Here is a 20,092-nt window from a genome sequence, read left to right as displayed (position 1 = left end):
ACTAACAAAAGAGCAGGCTGAAATCTTTTGCTGCAAATTCTTTTTGCTAAAATTACTTTCCTCCCCCTGGTAAGATAATTTTATTCTAGAAGTGCCTGTTTTGGCAGGAGGGAAAAGCTGTTTATCAAAAGAGCTAATAAAAGTCGTAAACACTTCAATTCTGGCTAAACTTAAAACTTTTCAGTGAAGTTATAGAAGCACTGGCTGCTAGAGATATTTGGAGGTCCACAGTTCAACCTCTTACTCAAGGCAGTGTTATCACCAGCTGTAGATCAGGTCAGCTATGACTTTGTCTAGCCAGGTGTTAAAAAACTCCAGGGATGGAGGCTTTATAGAAGTTCTGGGTAGTCTGTCCAGGTGTTGAACTATCATCCTAATTGAGATTTTTCCTGTTGTCCAGCCAGTCCACTGGTGATCATTTGCTTGTGTCAGATCATCTGCTGGAACCAGAAAGTGTTTGACTGGAGACAGGCCAGTGGGTTATCTGTGCACCACAGCTATGAAAAGGATCAGCAGCTTCAGTGTCTGTGAAACAGAGCAGAAAATAGTCACTATTTCTACTGCATGCAAGATCTTGTCTTGTTTCCTAAAACTCTGTCTGGCTCTGCACTCATTCCCACTGCACTCTGCCTCCTGGGGTTAAGGGAAGAACCTGTTGGCTATGTCATGCAGAGGAACTGAACAAAAAAAGGTCCAATTGGCTCAACATATATCTCTGCAAATTCTTTCCATGTCAGTTTAGGCAAATGCTTTTAACAATTCATTCAATTATGTTAAGCACCCATTAAAGGAATCCTAAGCCCTCCCCGGGGTCATTTCAGTTCTGTGAGATTGTAATTGTTCAAGACTAACCATGATTTCTTCTTTTGCCTTTAGGTGATTCTAATTCTGACAAAGTTGTATGACTACAACCTGGGAAGCATCACAGAGAGCTCTCTTTGGAGGTATGGAGATAAATTGACTTAATAATTACCACCTTACTTAAATAGGAAAATACTGATACAGTTCTTTTATTGAATTTAATTAGATTTCTTTAAAAGTGCTGGAAGGTTTCTAACTAAACCTTCTCTCACTCCTGTTCTTTCATACTCAAGGACAAAAAGGTTGAAGTCTGATTGTCTTGTTTCAGCTAGATAAGGTACTTCTCAGATATTCTGTCTTTTGATTTCCCCTTTCCCATCTTATTCAGATTGAAATCAACCAATTGGTTTAATTTTGGGACAAGAGAACAGCCCAAAGTCCTTGTTTATAATGAAGGATCTCATGGCTGGTCTGCCCAAATGATCCTTATGAAAAGCCAGTGTTGCTCAGACTGGGGGAATACCTGAGTGAGTATTCAACGTCTGTTGATTAGAGCTGATGGGATTAATAATACTTAATTGATTTCCACTTGTGTGAACTTGACTGCTGGACTAATTTATAGGGAATGTTTTGATACTTTCATGATTTAAAAGCATATCATGCACTATGTGAACCAAAGGAAAAAAAAATGGGCCATGAATAGTTTCTTAAGGCAGTTGTTTGGATTCAATATGAGCAGATGGTGCCTGTTTTTATTTCTCTGAAAAATTAATCCAAGAGGAGTTTCCTCTTTCTCGTGTCCCTAGTACTACTTTCATGAACTGAAAGGGAGGTTTTCTCATGGTTTCGTATGTGAAACTTTGGTGAGAAGCTTTGGAGTTTAGTATGCAGGTCACTGAAGGTGGATAGGCCACTGGTGGCATAGAAGAAAACTTTGGGTATTTAAAACTCAAACCTCTTGTTAGAATGAACTTGTTTTAATAAACTTATATAGGAGAGGTGTTTTCTTTTCTAAGGGAGAATTTTGGGTTAAAAGTAGAACAAATAAACTTTTTGCCCAGGAGCTAAGTGGATTTTAATAGAATGATAGAGGAGGGAGTTGCCATGAAGTACATGCTGAAATTGGGCTATTGCTTCACTCACTGGCTTGAAAAAACAAAACCAAAACCAATCAGACTAAAACCTAAATAAACACAGAACTTCTAGGATTTATTCTGAGCAGTAACAGGAATGCTCAAAAGTATTAGTATTTTGTGGGGTTGCATAAATTTCATACACTTTACTGCCACAATTTTCTATTCCTTTGTCTTTACTATGTTGTGTGCACACATAAAGGATCTTTCAGGACTGTGGCTTTGGCAATGTTTTTCTACAGGCAGTTTGTCCTAGATTGTCTAATTTCTCAGTGGTTTTGAAAAAGACTATTCATAAATCTGAAAAATATTTTCGTTTTTTCTGACTACCCTAAGCCATTTCACCATGAGAAACACTCATGTCTCCTTTGCCAGTCATTGCAGAAGTTACGGCATTTCAGCATGCATAGGCACCCCCTTCCCCGTTGCTGACAGTGCTGAAGATCTGCTTATGTGATGCAGGATTGTGTTGAGATACTATTTTCTGACTGAAACTAGGACAGCCCCATCAGAATGGAAAGCACACTTCCTGATGAGATGTATGAATGCAGCACAAAATTGTGCTGATGACCTTACGCTCTTTCCTGTTTCTGGTTTCTGTGGAGCATTCCACAAAGGCGTAAAATTTTGCCCTGATTGAGAAGGGAGGGACTGGATGGATGTCATTGGAGGATGCAGCAGATAGCTGGGACCTCAGCAGTGCAGCAGTCCTGGAGTGAGTACAGGGAACTTTTCCTGACCTCCGTCCCAATGTCAGAATGTGATTAACAACATAAAAATAGCCTGATTGTTTCCTCTGGTCTGGAATTCTATTACCAAAAATTGTCTGATAAAAAGTGAAAATATGAGTATTTTATGCAAAATAATTCTCAGTCTATTTAGCACCAGTAATTACACACTCCTGATCTTAGTATTCCGCAAAATTACTCTTATTGTAATTCTTGAATTTTACAGATGGGGAAAGTGTTTCTTGATTCTTGTATGATTTTCCCCAAGAATACATCAACCAGTGGCAAGGAACAGGGATAAAATCACACTGCTTTTCCTGTTTACTCTTCCCAGTTTCTATGCCTGCTCTCTTCAGGGCTGCTTCTAAAACTACCAGATGTCAAAATATTAATTGGGGTAAACATTCCTTAGTCATTTATGTCTCTGGTACCTCTGGCAAGCAGAGCAGGAGAGAGAGAAGAGAAGAAAACAGGACTTGGAAAGAGATATAAGGAAGTGTGCAGCTGCTTTGCAGGTCCCAGGGAGGCTCAAAGCCAGGGTATATGCAACTCCCACATGATGTCTCCAAACAGGCTGGCACCAAGACCATATGAAAATGGTTATCATATCTGACACTTCCTTCTAATATTATACTAGCATTCATTCTTAAGGTTTAAGTTACCCCCAGCCTTCAGTGTACGGTGTATGAGGAGCTGAATAATTTTGTTTTAGTATATACCAGAGGATTAATATTCCATGAGCTGACCTCCTCAATATCTTTTGGGGTGTGTTAAAATTTTTAGTACCTGTGGCATCTTAGAACAAGGAATTCCATAAATTATTTGACGAACCACATGTCTTACTTTGAACCTCTCAGCTTCACTTGGCACACATCACTTACCAGGACTTGATTGCATTTATATGGCCAACCATCCCGATTCCCTGGACAAGTGCTTTGAACTGGGAAATGATGGAGAACCAGAATCAACCCACTTGTCTTTGCAGTGGTCCGTTATTCGTGGTTGGCCCTCAGTGCTCATGGCTGCTCTGGAAGCTGCCGGAGCACTTCCTTGGATTTTCCTCTATCCTGTTACCTTGAATAAACTCCTGCTGGTCCCACTGTGCTCTGTCCTGAGTCTGGCTCTGCTGTTAGATCCCCCCTCACCATGCAGCCATGCCTTCATGCCACTGGTAAATGTGCCTATGAAGATCCCAGGACAGCTTCTCTGTTTTTAATGTGAGGGAAAGAAACGGCAAGGTGGGCATATCTTATTATTCTGTGTACCTGAAAGAGGTTATTAGCTGTTGCTCCTCCTGGCTGCCTAAGTGACATGTTAATTTAAATCTCCCTGCTTGTTTGAAAAGGATAGAACAAAAATAGGTTTGAGAGAAGGGGTGAAACACATCTTGTAATTTATGTCATGCCTCTGGGTTTCATTCTGGGGAATGGAAGAAAACATAATCTCATGTCTGGTTTGTTTTCCAATATCAGGAGTTCTGTTTCTGAAGGATAGAGGGGAAAGGTAGTTCTGCAGGTACCCACAAATGAGGAGGAATCTCTCTTGAATACATGGCAAAGAAAAACCACTCCTGCCTTCTGTGCTGAGTGCACTCTCAAAAGATTAATGGGTGATGAGGGGCTGTAGAAGCACATCACCAACACAAGTCACTTATGCAATAGATGTTTATAAGCTCATCTGTTATTCCAAAGTGTATATGGGTGATTTAAACAGTCTTACTGATTGAACCACCTATAACCCAACTATGCCATTGCCTACAGGATATGAATCCATCCTCTTTATAAGCACACTACTTCCTGCTAGGATTGTATTTTTCTCAGTTTAACCATTGCTGGCTGCAACACTTATGGATGGAGATCATCCTTCTAAAATTACTGACAAATTAAGTGACCACAGGTGACAGACATGAAGAGGTAAAATACAGTAAGAGAAAAGAGACAGGGGCAATCTGTATAATCTTCTAGATTGTTAAGGCTCTGTGTGCACTGAGCTTTGGATGGCAGGTGAGCTGCTGCTTCTGTACATGGTAAATGAAATTTTGCATTGGACTAGGCCTGACTTTAATTATGCTGTTATCCTCTCAGCAGATTTTTTCCACAGCTTTAGTTGAGAACTTTTTATTTACTTTTTGTTGTTCTCTTAATAGAAGAGAAAGAAAATGGAAGAGAAAAGATTATCTGTCACTGAGCAATTAACTGAGTGTATTGGATTTATTTCTCTTCCTCCCATAGATATCTCTCAGATCAAAAAGAGGATTAAGCTTGAGAGTTGGGAGAAGATATTTTTTACCACTGGAGTAAGATAAGCTTACATTTCAAATAAATAAAAATGTCAGAATGGTGCCCACAGTATCCGTGAGCTGTAGACAGCTGTGGGAGGACTAATCTTTTCCTGTTTGTGTAAATATGATGCTCTGGAAAGATGGGCATGAGCGACACTTTCCCTCAGGACTCCTCAGGCTGTCAAGCCATGAGTGCTGGCATTCACCTCTTTGCCTTCTTACTGCTCTGTATTTGGTCAGAAATGAGTCATTTCCTGGAACTTTGTATAAAAATAACAGTAATTAAACTTTCCTTTTCAGCCAGAAATTAGGAAGATGTAGAGTTTACTTAGTGCGAGAATATTTTAAATCATAATCTGTTGCTGTGTTAGTTCTGGAAGCTATTGATGATAATCTTGACACTCCAACATTTTGCCTGAACTCTGAACTCCCCAGTTCAGGAGTGATTATCACTTCTAACCTGCCCTTCACTGCTTCTAGTTTCTGCATTAAGGAAGCTTCAGCACATATACCATAAAGAAATTTCAAGAATGCTGAAAAATACTTATGTTTCATGTAGATCTAGATTTAATTTTCCATATGTAAAGCGGGGGCTGTTTATAGTTGCCTTTTTTTTTTTTTTTTTTTTTTTTTTTTCATTCTTGGAAAGCTTAAAACAGATCAGCTTCTAGCTCTGTTTCTAGCTTTTACATGGCCTTTTTATTTAACCTTGAACTTCTGTTTTAACCCCTCCATCAGTTTATTTATCCGTTCCTTTCACCACCACTCCTGCACATCATTCTGCAACTCTGTCCGTGCAAGAAGGGAATTTGGGCTGTAATCCAGAGAAGAGTCAGAGTTGGCCCCAGCCCTGTTGGTATAAATACTATACAGGTGTTTTGAAGGCTCCCGTGTTGATGTTTCTGCATGCAGTTCCCTGGCTCCTTCCCCTCTCTGCAGATCAAAACTATAACCACCCAGAACTGTCAATGTGCTTGTGGAGATTTTCTTCTCTGGACAAGAGAGTTTTTGCAATGGTAGACTTGAAAGTTTGTCTGTATTTGCTTACTTCCTTTAAGGGGAATTTCTAGGTTATGTCTGTTATTGTACTCATCATTCTCCTGGACCTTTTATGCAGGTTCTTTACTTCTGTTTTGCAGATTAACTGTTTTCAACTCACATTTATCTTCTACCTGCTAAGCCGCACTAATAAGGTCATAATGTGTGACTTAATGACACAGTGTGCTCTGCAACAGCAGATTAGGGTCTTTTAGCTGAAGTAGGTAGGAGAAGCAAATCCATATAAGAGGAACTGAAAACGTGAGGGGAAGGAAAGTCTCATTAAGAACATTTTAGACAGCTGTTTTGTGGGGAAAAAGGAACTTTAAAAGGACTATTTGAAAGGCTTTTATCTATAAATACACTGTCCCAGTTGCTCAGTGTAAGTCACTTTTCTTAAATGAATATCAGAGCTTGATAAATGCTGCTACATTATCTCCCATGGGCCTTTAGTGAAATTGTAACAATGACATTTGTGTCTTTGGATTTAATCCTTTTTTCATTTTCTCCCCTGGAAATGTAGGAATCTCTGGCCGGTCTGTGTATAGATGCTGGAGGGTGTCTGGGGAGGGAAGAATGGGTTTGCACACTCAGCTATCCATGTAGGAAGCAGTGTCTTTTTATGGTTTGATCACAGTGGGAGATCTGCTTGCACTGCAAGTGGGCTTAGAACAGGGATTTTTATGCCCTGTGTGAGGAGCTCAGTGCAGCCTTTTCCGTGTGTGTGGGGACAGTCTGTTCAGCCATCAGGACCCTTAGGGACCTAATAGTTTCTATAGCAATCAATTTTTGTACCTAAGAGGGCTCATTTTACCGTGGTGACTAACAGTCATAAAAACTTGTAGCACAGTCAACTCTTCTACTTGGCTGCCAAAGTTTCCTTGGATGTTCTTTTTGTTATTAAAAACATCTCCAATAAAGATGAAGGGTGGGGAAGGGCAACTACCAACCAACCAATCAAAAAAAAAGTGCACCCAACCACCCCCCAAATGACCTACCTAGGAAACAACCCACAGCAGACGCTTAGATTAGCAGGAAACTTAAGTTTTATTGAATTTTACCAGTTTAACATTCCCTAAAGAATAAGGGCTGGTAAAAACATTGCATTTTGTGGCATATCTGTTTTTCTAATTATTCTCATTTAAGTTCTGCCTTGACTTACGTTGAAGAGTCGTACCCTGATATTATGAAGGATCAGATTCTGTTGAGGATTTAGTGATGTGCTTCTCACTCCCTGGTCTGTGAGGATAAAATATTCAGCACTAATGATGATGTAAATTTATTAAAGCTATTAAAAATGTGTTCTCTCTTGCAGCCAGTCATGAAATGTAGGAGTGTTATCAAGTAAATCAGAAAGAATCCAAATCCATTTTCTGCATGGAAGAAACATGTAAATCAAGATAATGAATATTAATGCTGACATATATTAGCAATATACTGTAAATAACAAATGCACCATGTTCATGCCACTTTAAAGGCATACAGTGTTTCAATGTACTTTGTCATTCTTACTCTGCAAATTAGATGATGAACTTCTATATCTGTTTCCTAGGCTGTACCTGTTTGCTCAAATGATGTTGGCAAACCATAACAGAAATATCTCTGGTTCTGCCCCACAGGGTTAGTCTGTCTGCTGTGACTGTGTAATAACTGCAGACAAGCTAGACCAGAGCTGATGTCTAGGGGGAAAGACAAACCACACAGTACTTACCAGTACTTCATAAACAGAAAGTAAAACACCCTTTATGTTCTACGTTTCCATTCCTGTCATATAAATGCAGACATTTTGCAGAGCTGGGTAAAATTGTACTCATCTCTTCAGAGGGATATGTCCACTACTAATCACCAAAAGGAATGAGTATAATTGGGGCTGAGCTTGGGTAACAGGGAGATACGTCAGCTGAAAGCATTATACAAGCTTAAGATCTGAACTCTTAAGTTTTTCAGATCCGGGTCCCAAACATTTTTGCATCTGCACCTCAGGAACTATCCAGGCAAACAGTTAAAGCTTATTGTTACTGCAGAAAGAGCCAGGCCTATGTCATTAGGTCTTTCTTGGAGGACTTAGTGAAGCACCTGGAAAAGTTGTGCTTTAAAAATGTGTATTTAAATATGTATCAGTAGTATGTTTTGCAGCATAAACTGACTGCCATTTACACCGAAACATAGTGGCTTGTTTGGAACTATCTTTTTTTTCTGATTTCTGTAACTTACCAAATTACCATTGGTTAAAATGCGAAAGGACAAATAAAACTCATGATTAATCAACTTGTGCCTTCAATAATGATATCAAAGCTGGCTTTTGAGTGTGATCCTGCCAGTGGTTCCTGTGCCAGTGGCTGCTGTGCTTGTGGTGTGGAGTGTGTGTGTAAAGGAGGACATCAAAGCAAACTGTTCAGTAGGAAGGCTGAAGCTATTGAGTGAGACTCAGACCTGTGTGTGGACAGAATTGTTGGTGAATATTGTGCAGGTCGCTGGAGCAGCTAGGGCAAGGAAGGGTCATTTTGCCCTTGTCATTAGGATGTACCATTGAGGGCCTCTGTGTACTCAGCACTGTGAAAGTTTGTGCTTGTGTGACAGGGACAACCTGAGGGAGACTGGATTCCTGCTGAGCAAGGAATTAATTTGCAGCTCGAGTTCCCCTTACGTAGGAGGAGGAATTCAGGAACTTTTCTCTCCTGGCTGGCAGCTTCCCACTGCTATTATGCCAAGTCATTTCACTGGTGAGATGCATTAAGTGGTAGAGGAAGATGTATCCTCCTGATTATGAAGATCACTTGTAATGTGCTCTAAACTGTGCTTTGCCACTGGGAGGTAAAAAGCCATCCTTTCCCTTCACCCATTATTTCCCCCTATCCCCCAAATGAGTTTCTTCTGCAACGAAGTTGTGTGAATTTCCCTAGCATGCATTGTAATGTGTGCTGTGTAGTTAGTTGGGTGTGAAGATAAAATCTCTTTTCAATGATCCTGCAATCTAGATAGGTGGGAGTATCTGTGAGAGATGCTGAGTTGAAAAGAAATAGAAATTCAGAAACACCACATGTATTGTGCATTAAATTACTTCATGAGGAGATAGAGACTGATATCTGATCTTTCTCAGGAAATTTGCCTGCAGAAAGAGTGTTGTTCATTCCACTAATGCACTTTTACTGCTGTATTTTATGGCTATGTACATATCTATGTAGGTGTTCCCATTAATTTTCTTCTGGTTTTTCTTCAAGCCTGAGCTGCTGGAATGGGGTGGTTGCTCAGAATCTCAGCTTTTCTGTGTAGGAGAAAGCCCCAATTCTGGTTTTCACATAGGGAAGAGAGAATTGAATAGCTTCAATTGCTGTACAGACTGGAAAACCCAAACACAGATTCTTCACACTTGGTTCCTGACAGCCTTTTTTCTTAATCGCTTGAAGTATCTTAACTGTGAAGACAAGTCAGGATAGGATGGAAGTGGAATAAAAATGCAGTGGGTTCCTCAATGAACTGAGCATGTAGATACCTGTTTGTCATAGCAAAGGCTAAGGTTCAGCTCTGGTCAGGCCAAGCAGAACCTTGAGACTGGATTTCCTGAAAACCAGCTGAATGCTGGCTTATGTGATTACAGCATGTGTTCAGCATTAAAAAAAAATAAACAACCCAAACAGTTCTTTTACTGAACTTCTGTTAGTGTTTACTTTTGATAAAATTAGAGGATTTTTTTCTCTTTCGTAGTTGTAATGCTACAAAGATGCTCTCTCTTCTGTGGCACAACAGGAACAAAGAAGACACCCCCTCAGAGTTAATGGGGGACTGCATATTTCCCATATATTAGGGAGAAACAAATCTGGGTGGAAAGGACACAGAGACTGAAGAGATGGCAGGTTCCTTGTCACTTATTAATAGCTGCCAGTCTTCCCCAGCAGGCCCTGACTGCCTGTCTTGAGCTGCTGAGAGATTATTGTTAAGCTGCTGGTTTCATAATCTGCACAGCACTCAGCTGCCAGTCTGATGGGCCCTGTAACCTCTGGGGAAAAAGGGATGCAGTCAAAATCAGGCCAGCATTGTCTTTTTATATTTGAGTAGCCTGAAAAGGAAATAGGAGGCCAGAAAAACTGTCTGTTTAATTACCCTTCTGTAATACAGCAAGATAAAAGGAATTTTTAGGCAGCTCTAAGCTCCCGTTTTGTTTTACCAACAAGTCACTGTTTTCTTACTGATAGTTTGAGTGTTTACATTGTCAGCTCCAAAAGATCAATTTAGGAGGCTGAAAACTACACATTTTTAGTCTCCTTTATTTTTCCAGTTTTTAGAGCTGGGGGATGAGAAGGGCAGCTCTGAGTCCTGCCTTCCTGCTACATCCAGCTTTAGGCAAGCTTCTTCACCACTGTGTCTGTGGGTAATGGGGTTCCCTTATCTGCCCATCTACAGTACCTGAGCTGAGGGGTTTGGGTTAAACTGGTTAATGAAATCCAGTCTTGGAAGAGTGAAGAAATTTACATGAATTTCTACAGTCTCTGTCCATGGCTGAAAGCTAACAGATATTTGATCTATGCTTTACCAAGCCAGATGTCTGATGTATTCTCTTCCACTACCTAGCAGAACCATGAGAAACTCTTGTATGCCTTTTGCAGGCAGGGTGGATTGTCATCCTTGGGTCAATGTGTGATGTCATTAGTTTGGATTTTGCCTGAACAGAGGCTAATCCCTGCAAAAGAACAAGAAATGAGAACCAAACCCATTCTTTTTAAACTCCTTCCAAAGAGTTTAAACACTACAGAAGATGTTTTAGGATCACAGACTGTGTGCCATTGCTGGGGAAAGCACTAGAGGTAGCAGCAAGATGAAATTTTTATTTTCTTTATGAAGAGATGAGAAAAGCTTTTTTTCCTAATTGTGTTTGCAACTTTCCAGCTCCTCTGTTCTTGTGTTTTCTGTGAGGTGAGGGAGGCAGAACTAGAGCCTTTCTTTTCCTCCTTACTCCGTGGTAGGGCTGCCTAAGTGAAAGCATTACCATTCTGTGGAGTAGGTAAGAATGTCAAATTTTGGCACAGTTCTTCCTCAAAATGAGTTTCACTTGCTAGATTTTTCAAGAGGGAGTCTGATTTTTTGTTTTTCTCCAGCAGTGCCAAATAAATGACAGCTATTACCAGTGTTAAACTTTCAGTAAGAAACCTACTACCTTCGAGATAACTTTTCTTTCTTGTGCTGCTGCAGCAGTCAGCTTATGCCTCGAAACATGAGCTCTGATGACTTGCCATATGTCATTATTATCTAGTTAAAAATTTAAGTTATCTCAATTATAGACTGTTGCCCTTTCCAGTGAGTGCATCTGTGGCTTGCAGGGACTCTGACCTCCTTTGGCTGTGAGCAGTGTGCACTGACTACAGGCATTGTGGAAATATAATTTCTCTTCACTTCCCTGCCAATGCTCCAGTGACGATGTGCTCTCTTGTTATGAGGCAGCATAAAATTTAGAGGCTAGTCACGGTGAAGGTAGTAAGAAAGAAACTCAGAGACCTCAGTAAATTTTCCTTCTAAGTGTTCCCTTTTCAAAGGTAAATGGTCTTATTCTTTGTAATCTCTCCCTGTGTGTTAACAGCTTTCACAATGCTAACTCTTTTGTAAGAAAAGCACATTACAATCCCAGTTGACTTTATCTCTGGTAAAGCAGCCAAAGAAGGAAGAAGCCAATACGCTTTTTAAATTTTTTTCTTTACAGTCCACCAGCTACTCAGCACACATGTATTGTAAATTCAAGATGTGGATGTTACTCAAAGAAGCAACTGTGATGTCACAAATGTTTTAATAGCCTATGATTTATTTCCCTGAGTGCTTTATTAAGATGATGCATAACAGCATTTGGAAGCCAAATGCTGCCTTAAGAGAGACTTGGAGGAGTTATTTTCAATCTCCTGACTTTTCTTCCTCAACACAGTAATTTGTTTGATTGGAGCAAAAGAGCCCTGGATTCAGAACAGGGATTCTACTTCTTATTTAGTGTTTCTTTGTGCGTTAATCAGCCCAGTTTGTGATCTGAGTAAGCAGGAGTATGAATGAACTTACTGTGATATGAGAGAGCTGCATGATTCAGAGAGCAGGATACTGGCTGGGGTTTGGAGATTTGCGTTCTGTCGCTGTATGGGCTTGTGGCTGTTTGATAGAGAAATATTTGGTTAGGCATAATCAAGGATCAGCAAATTCATGAGAACCAGAAGTCATGTGGAAGGAATCCTCTCCTGGCAGGGTATTTCTAATGACATTCAGGAAGGCTGGCAGTAGGTGCAGTGATATAGGACCTCTTTGCCATTAGTCTGGTGATAAATCTGGTATCATTTCCAAGTTTGGAGACAGGCGAGGTAGTGAATCAAAATGAGACCTGAGGTAGTCACAGTGGGCAAATGGATGGCTTAGTAGGCTGAGATCACTTGAAGAAATATATTTTATTTCAGCAAAGAATAATAGTAGGGCAAGGGCTGAAGGTTGAACTTACAGGACTATGTAATATCTACTTACAGCATGGAGAACGACTGGACAGTGTTTAACAGGCAACAAACTGTCCCATTGTGATAAGAACAAAATGCATTGATCTGATCAATGACTCTGCAAGCTAAGGAACCAGGAGCTGAATTTTTGAAGAAATTAGAACTTTTAAATGTTTAAGATACTGACTTGGCATGTAAAGATTTTTAAGCCAGCATGCAAATTTCAACAAAACTCTTCCCAAGATGGAATTTCTGGGCAAAAATTAAAGTGACTAACTGAAATGTCAATCTGAATTAAAGAATAGATGTAAATTAAACAGACCAGAAACATTCTTCTAAGGTCATGGATATAGCAAATGCATAAAATTGCAAATGAACCAAGTTTGTTGGCTATTAGGGTAGTGACTTGGGAGGTATGATAAAGGGAAGAAGGTATGAATGGTGGAATAAGGTGGCCAAATGATTATCCAGCATAGGTAAAGGATGACAAATACCAATGAGAGATGGGAGAGGAAATCTGATTTTTGGAGCAAAGAATATTAGACATGGTTAAGGTAGAAGGGTTGCATGGGGACTCAGCCTTTCTGCTTGTAGAAGCTGGTATTAATTCACTGACCTGAGTCAAACAGCACCACTTTCCACAAGCTCCAGAAATTACTTCTGGCCAGTGTTATAAAAGCAGCATCGCCCTACTTGTTAGGCTTTTTTCCTTACTATTGATATTACTTTGATGGCTACTATTACCACTTAGCTTTTTAGCATCATTAAAATGTAAAATAAACACAAAAAGTGGGTGGAAATACAGTTAGTGTAGCTGTAAAAATCTCTTCAGTCTATGTCCCATTAGAAAATAATGGTCAGTATTGTAATAAGCATAGATTCATTCTTCAGGCCCTCTATTAGTGTAATTGTAAAAACACTGGGCTTGGCAGTTGGCTTCTCCTACATTCACTTGCTATTTTTTGTTTCAGAAGAAACATGCTGAGTCAATTGGTTTAGAAAGAAGATGTAATAAAGCTCTCAGAGTAAACAGGGCTTGTTAATTTGCAGAATTTCTGTTGAAATTTCATGAACAGAACATGTACAGAGATATAATAGCTTCATTTATATTTGTGGATTATCTCTAATGCACAGTAACTCCTGGAATGCTGATCAGTGCTCTACAAAAAGGGAGAGAAAATGTGGGTTTCAGTTTGGTTTTGAAGAAAATTAAAGGTCTAGAGTTATTATGCAGAAGAGCTGCATGTTGCAATTTACCCTCAAACCAAATCCATAGTCCAAGTGTGTCTCATTTAACTGAGGGAATGTGTGAGGCTATTTACTCCCGTTATAATAGCTATCCGTATAGCCTTTTTTATTATAAATAATTACATCAAATCATTAGGAATTGATTCTTGAACAAGGAAGATCCACTGTGGTTGTATTGAGGGCTGTTTTGGATTGAACCACTTGATCCAGTATCTTCACTCTGAACCTGCAGCAAGTAAAGATGACAAGGGTATAGACAAGGTTATAAGAACAAGGCCAAGCCATGTGTGTCACTTTTTTGATGTAGCCTTTCAGCTAATACTGACTTTTGCCTCCACTACTTTTTGAAACAGCAGAAGCCTTGAGTGGAGGTATTTAGTAGCCCTTGGTGGGTGTATCTGTGAGGTTTATTTGTTGTTCTCAGAATGTATCCATCATTTGAACTAATACAAACTTTTAGTATCCAGGAGGATGGGCACCTGGAAAGCACCCAGTGGTTGTTGGCCTCTGTCAGAGACCTGAACTAGTGCTTGAGAAGGGTTTTCTGTGCCTTTAGCTGTCCACTTTCTTTTTCCTACACCTCTTTGTATTTTTGAAATCTTACTGTGTGATGAAGGCAAACTCATCCAGCTCTTTTTTATCTTCTAAATGAGCTGGCCACTCAGCATGTTGGAGAGTAAAGCGACAAAGCAGTAAATGACATAAAATTTCACTTGTGTGTAGCCTTTAGGGCAAGGAGCTTCATATAGCAGCTGGAGAACAGAGCATTCTTGAGTTCTATTGATTGCTCTTTAAGCATTGCCTTATGCTTGTGATGAATAAAGTAAAAAGGGAAACTTCAGAAAGCTCCATTCAGTCATTAAGAAAACTTCTGCCCCCTCAGTAAACTTGTTCTGTGTTTGTATCATGCTGCTTACTAGAGAATGGAAGTATGGAGGACTAAAGGAGTGATGGTTTTGGATGATCTTCACCTTGAGATTGCTTGCAGGCCGGACAAGATTGTCTCTACCACCTCAGAAATATTTTTCTCTTCAGAGAAGTGACAACAACCTTGACTCTTAAGACCCAGTTGCTTGGAACGTGATGGAAAACATCAGTTACTCCTATTTAATTTGTAAGCCTAAACCTACAGTAGGGTGTTATTGGCTTCTTAGTTGAATTTTCTGAAAGAATTTGGTAGCTTTTCTGCCTACTTCTGGTTGAACATGACGTAGAGAATTGAATCTACCTTCAAGATAGGAAAAAGCCACTCCAAAAGTACCTGTAGAAGTCTTGATCAGAAAGGAAAAAGCAGAGGAAATTAAAATTCTAGTAATCTGCGTCTTCATTGTTCTGAGAATGAAAACTGAAAGGCACCATTAGCTTCTGTAATGTCTGGAAGTTCACCATGGGATGATGATGGGATGAGTCAGCCTCTACTGGCTGCAAAATAGTTTTTCACTGCTGGAAAGTTGGGGAAAAGGGGAATCATATGGAATCATTATTGGCAGCACTGTTCTCAGGGGCTGCAGGTAGTGCCTTGCATGGGATCATACCAGAGCTCACCCTGCCCATCTGCCCTTATGCAGAAATTCCCCCTCTCCCTTAAAGATTGACCACTGACACCTGTATTGGTAACTCTGGGGCTCTGTTTTTGAAGGTGGGCTTTTTCTTAGTTTGGAAAACCCAAGGAGGCCATACCTCATTTTGGCACATAGAGAAAGTACACGAATTGCATGGTGTAAATCTGGCTGCATAATTCCATTCATTTTGGCACCCAATTTATTTTTCATAGGAGCTGATGTCTTCCAGCTGCACCTAATGAGCTCTAATTTGTCCAGGAAGGGATAGAGGATGCTGAGTGAATCAACATCTCACATGCCTTAATTTACATGTGTATTTGGCCTACACTTGACAGTGATCATGTACATGCTTAAATATCCCACTGGGCATTGTCATCCTGTCCTCCCACAGAGGTTTGTCCCTTCCTTTGCTTTCTAAAATGTTACTTCTCTGGCCTTCTGCTTCTGACGTTTTCTTTGTTAGTTTCAAGAAGCTTTAAGTCTTGCTCTGAAAGCTAAATAACATATTTATATTTTCTTCTGGAACATTACGTGGCAGTCCAGAACTTTCCTGAGTGCGGATGTCATAAACATTTGTCTTCTCAATCACTAAACCTCTAGCAGGCTTTTATGTAATTACATAGGGTAATTACACAGACTCCTGTAAACTAGCATTAAGTCTGTGGAAAGGCTTGTGCAGATTTCAGTAAGCTTTGGGTTAGGTTCATTACCTATCCAAAAAGACAGATTTTTTTGTTGTCTGATTTGTCTTTTCCCTACCATTCAAAAGAACAAAGTTCTTTTGCATCAATATTTGTAAAATGGCTCCTTTCTGTTTCCTTAGGCACCACCAAAGTGTGGTGTACCACCCTTGAATACAGTCCTTGCACTGCGACTGTTCCAGTGTCCTGGTATCCTGTATTCACTGATTATCCTGTGATTTGGGTGGATACAGCATATGGGTGAGCCCCAGCCAGTGGGGAAGGAAGTGTTGCTGGCACATCAGGCAGTGACTCTCAGGTTGCTGCCCTAATTCTTGCAGGAGTTTACACCTTCTGGTGTTGGCATCCTGTTCCTAGGAGAGATCTGCAGTGTGAATAGGTGCTAAAGTCAATAACAGAGATTAGTGAAATTAGAGGGCTCTATGAAGAATCAAACTCAGTTGCCTCAAGAGTATGAATAGGGTTATCATCCATGGAATCAAAGATGTTAAGGCAGAGGTAAGTTTTAAGGAATAATTTGTCTGAGAATCAAATAGGTGGAGGTGGATAAGTTTGATCAATGGCCATCTAAGGCTGTTATGTGTTGTTATGTGCTATTGGGGTCACCGTGCCCTCTCTGGGGGACAAAACAGGGAAAAAATATTATCAGGCATCCCACAGTAGCTGTCAGAGTTTTCTCACCAAGCTCAGCTCCTGTTTCTCTGCAGCAGGGTGCCATGGCCTCTCCTGCTCCGTGGATCTGTGGAGTGGGTGCAGGTGGTTGCTCTGGTTTTTAGGCACCAGCTGTGCCCAGTGTGTGCCTCTAACAGTCTGTACAGCTGTGGCAGAGAAATCTCATCTGCTCAGACTATGAGCTGGCAGTAGTCCTACCAGAAGGCCCAAGCTTACTGCTCCTGATTGACAGAGCTCACAGGACAATCTGTTCAGAACCTCAGCTATATCTGAAATATCACTCTATAATGTCTAAATGCCAAAGGAGAAAAAAAAAAAAAAAAAAAAAAAAAAAAAAAAAAAAAGGATAAACTGCCAATAGGCCTAGATTCTTTGAAGGAACAGGGCTGGCAGCATAACTCTTCTACTGACAGAGTCCTGCAAAGATGAGATAGTTGCACTCAAGGAGCTGAACTTACCAGCCTCTAAATCGGACAGGACTTCTCAGCTCTATCAGCTGAGCTAATGCCCCGTGGTACAGTAAGGAAGATCCACTGTTACTGTTGCCTTTCTATCAGAGTCATAGAGCAGACAAGTAATAATGTCTTCATTCCATATAAAACGACTGTTCCATTAATTGAAATAATAGACTAGGACTGGGTTTGTCTGGAGGTACAGAGCAGAGATCCAGACCCAGTCCCCAGGCAGGGGTAGCTGTGATTTACTTACTGTTTGTGTTCCAGTGCTGTCATTTGCTGCACTCTAGGCTGACTGGCCGGGATTAATTTATGATGCTTTCTTACTAGTGCTTCCCCTAAAGTAGACTGCTGCTCCACTGCCCACCAGCACTGCAGATCAGATGATCTATCAATTCCACAAGAATAATTTCTTGTGTGTTTTGCCTGTCTTCACTCCTGATTTTCTAAAGCAAACTTTACTTTTAGCTGCTGCTTCATCTCCTGCATCTTTTTTGCACTGTCAGCCAGACTTGTATTCCAGCAGGTCCCAAAGGTGTGCTTTCTTAATTCCCTGGTAAATTTTGAAATGATTCCCCAGCTGGTACCAATCACAGGGCTGAATGTAGGTGTGCTGATTAGCTGCTGTGACAACTCTGTCTAATTAACTGAGTTGGTTTCTCCTTCTCTGAGTACCCAAAGGAGATGTTTGGTTCAAGGTTTTATTAAGGTGAGCTAGGAGTTAATCATTATGCACAAGTGCAAGGGCTGAAGACTGATCAGCCTCTGATCTAGCTCTACAGTCTTAATTAATGGAGGCAGTAGAGGCCTCATGTTTCAGGAGTGACAGTACAATCACTAGAGTTGTCCACTTGTCCCTCTTTGTTTCCCTGTAGAATAAGATTCCTTTACTTGCTCACCTTTGCACAGCCCTCAGAAAATACATTTGAGCTCAATCAGTTCATGCTCAGACAAAAAACTGACAACAGGCATTTTACCTTGGGTGTCAATTTTTTTTTTTTTTGATAGTTGAGCAACGTTATATTTGGGAATAGTGGCTTCAGTTAAATATCTCTTTCCTTGGGAATAGAAACTCAATAAAGAACTGGGATCTATTCCACAGAAATCTCCCAAAGAACTGTAAGTGTCTGGAATGTGAAAGTGAGACTGTAAGTGTTTCACAGTGCCAAGATTAGCCTTATTTCCACATCCTGGCCATCCCAGCATTGGTGGTTACATCTGTTCTGCAGGATTTGGTTATGTTTCTGAGTTTGGGCCTAAATACAGTTGGTGTTCTTCTATATTAGGGCTGAAGAGATTTGGTGACATATGCTCTTTTCTTTTGCTATCTGCACACCACTGGGATGAAAAGTGTGTCTGGCATATGCAAAGGTAAAAGAGTTCAGGGTGATTTTTCTGTTTTTGGTAGAAAGGGGTTCAGTGTCTGGTGTTGCCACAAGGAATTTTGGAGTGTGCAGATTCTCTCCCACCCTCAGGTTCCCCTCTTCTACTGTCCTGCATCAGTGACCAAGCAATCAAACCAGTCTGGGAACACCAGTGCCTTCTTTTTTGGATATCTGTTTACAGGGTTTGGCATTGTTTGTCCCACTTGGATGGATTTTCTGGGTGGTTTGAACTAGTTTTGATTGTAACACATTTCTTCTGCAGACACAATTGCTTCTTCTCCTGCAGGTTAAAGCCCTTCCTCTTCCTCATTCTGTCAATGTCCCTTAATGATCCTTAAGGGCCATTTAAGAGGCAGCTTTTCCTGAGCCATGTTTTCTTGTTTCCTCCATTCTCTTCAGGAGCAGCTTCTCCCATCTGTCTCATCTTTTACACCGTTTTGAAATGTCCTTTATAAAAACTGTTAGCAGCTCAGAAATCCAATAAAACATGTAGTTTTTTAACTGTTAATAACTTCAGGATTTTTCCCATTAAGTTTTAACATGAAGTAAGATGATAAATAAAATCAGAGGAGTTTTATTTCATTCTCTTCAACAGTTCTGTTCTACTCTCATAAATAAAACATTCCCACAAAAAGACACTTATTTTAATATATTCTCACACTGCCACCCAGGCTGAGTTCTTGACTCTCAGCAGCCTCACACAGTGTTGATAACTTCATGGGACCACTGCTGTGCTGTGTGTGGATGAGTCAGCTTTCTATTTTTAAAGTAGCTTTACTTTTTTTCTTGCAAGCACACATTTCTCATGAAAAACTCTGGCTTACTTTCTGAGGTTTGTCATGGTCCTTCCTCAGAGCCACAGTTGTCTCCATTGCAGTGAGAATACCTGTCAGGTATTTACAATCACTGGACATAACTGATTGTAGGTACAAGAGCTTTCCTTGCAGAACCTCCTCTTTGAAGGTTTTGTTTGCTGATTGTCTGTAATGAAGCTAAGAGTCATTCCAGTTTTAGCTGCACCCTATACCTGATTTTCCTTGCTGATAGTTGAGTTTATCCAGATTATTCCAATTTCTTCCCTCTTTTGAAGCAGTAAATTTTGTTACACTGGAAATGTGCAGAATTCCATTTTTATTTTAATGAACTGCTGCTGGGAGAGTCCTTCCCTTTTTGAACCCAATCACTTTGTCAGCTTGATTACTCAAATTGCTGGTGAATCTATTACTCTTCTCCATAGTCATGAGTGTGGTTGCATTATTAAACATCTTTCTGTGTCCTACACACAGAGTTCCAAGGGCTGAAGGAGGGCACCACCCCACAACAATTAGTAGTACAGTGGCTGAGAGAGCTCTCTTCCAATGGAAGATGCTCCTAAACTGAAATTTTATATTATCTGAGAATGGCTGCATCTCAGTGTTTGCCTTTGAATCCTTGAGGATTTGAAACTGATTTCAGTGTATTGGTGGTTGCTGCAGTAACAGCCCCAGCTGTTGTTTTAGTGCTCAGACAGCTGCAGATGCATCAATGCTTTAGCTGACTGTTCTGCTGAGTGCTGTCCTCTCTTCCCAACAAAGCCTGCACCTCTCACATCTCAGAACTAAAAAAAATCTGCTCCTTCTGATGTTCTACAAGG

General features: G+C 40.3%; 1 protein-coding gene across 1 annotated transcript in view; it reads left to right on the top strand.

The window, feature by feature from the left end:
- The window catches only part of LOC310912031 (VPS10 domain-containing receptor SorCS1-like), a 262,422-nt gene that overhangs the window by 82,305 nt on the left and 160,025 nt on the right, over window positions 1–20,092 (top strand). The window contains exon 2 of the mRNA XM_083866206.1: window positions 877–944. Within this exon, the coding sequence (XP_083722332.1) occupies window positions 877–944 (68 nt within the window). The remainder of the gene's footprint in view (window positions 1–876; window positions 945–20,092) is intronic.

This window comes from Zosterops lateralis (assembly GCF_965231275.1).
Source record: "Zosterops lateralis genome assembly, chromosome: 8".
NCBI classification, from domain to species: Eukaryota; Metazoa; Chordata; class Aves; order Passeriformes; family Zosteropidae; genus Zosterops; species Zosterops lateralis.
This window is presented reverse-complemented; position numbering and strand designations above follow the sequence as displayed.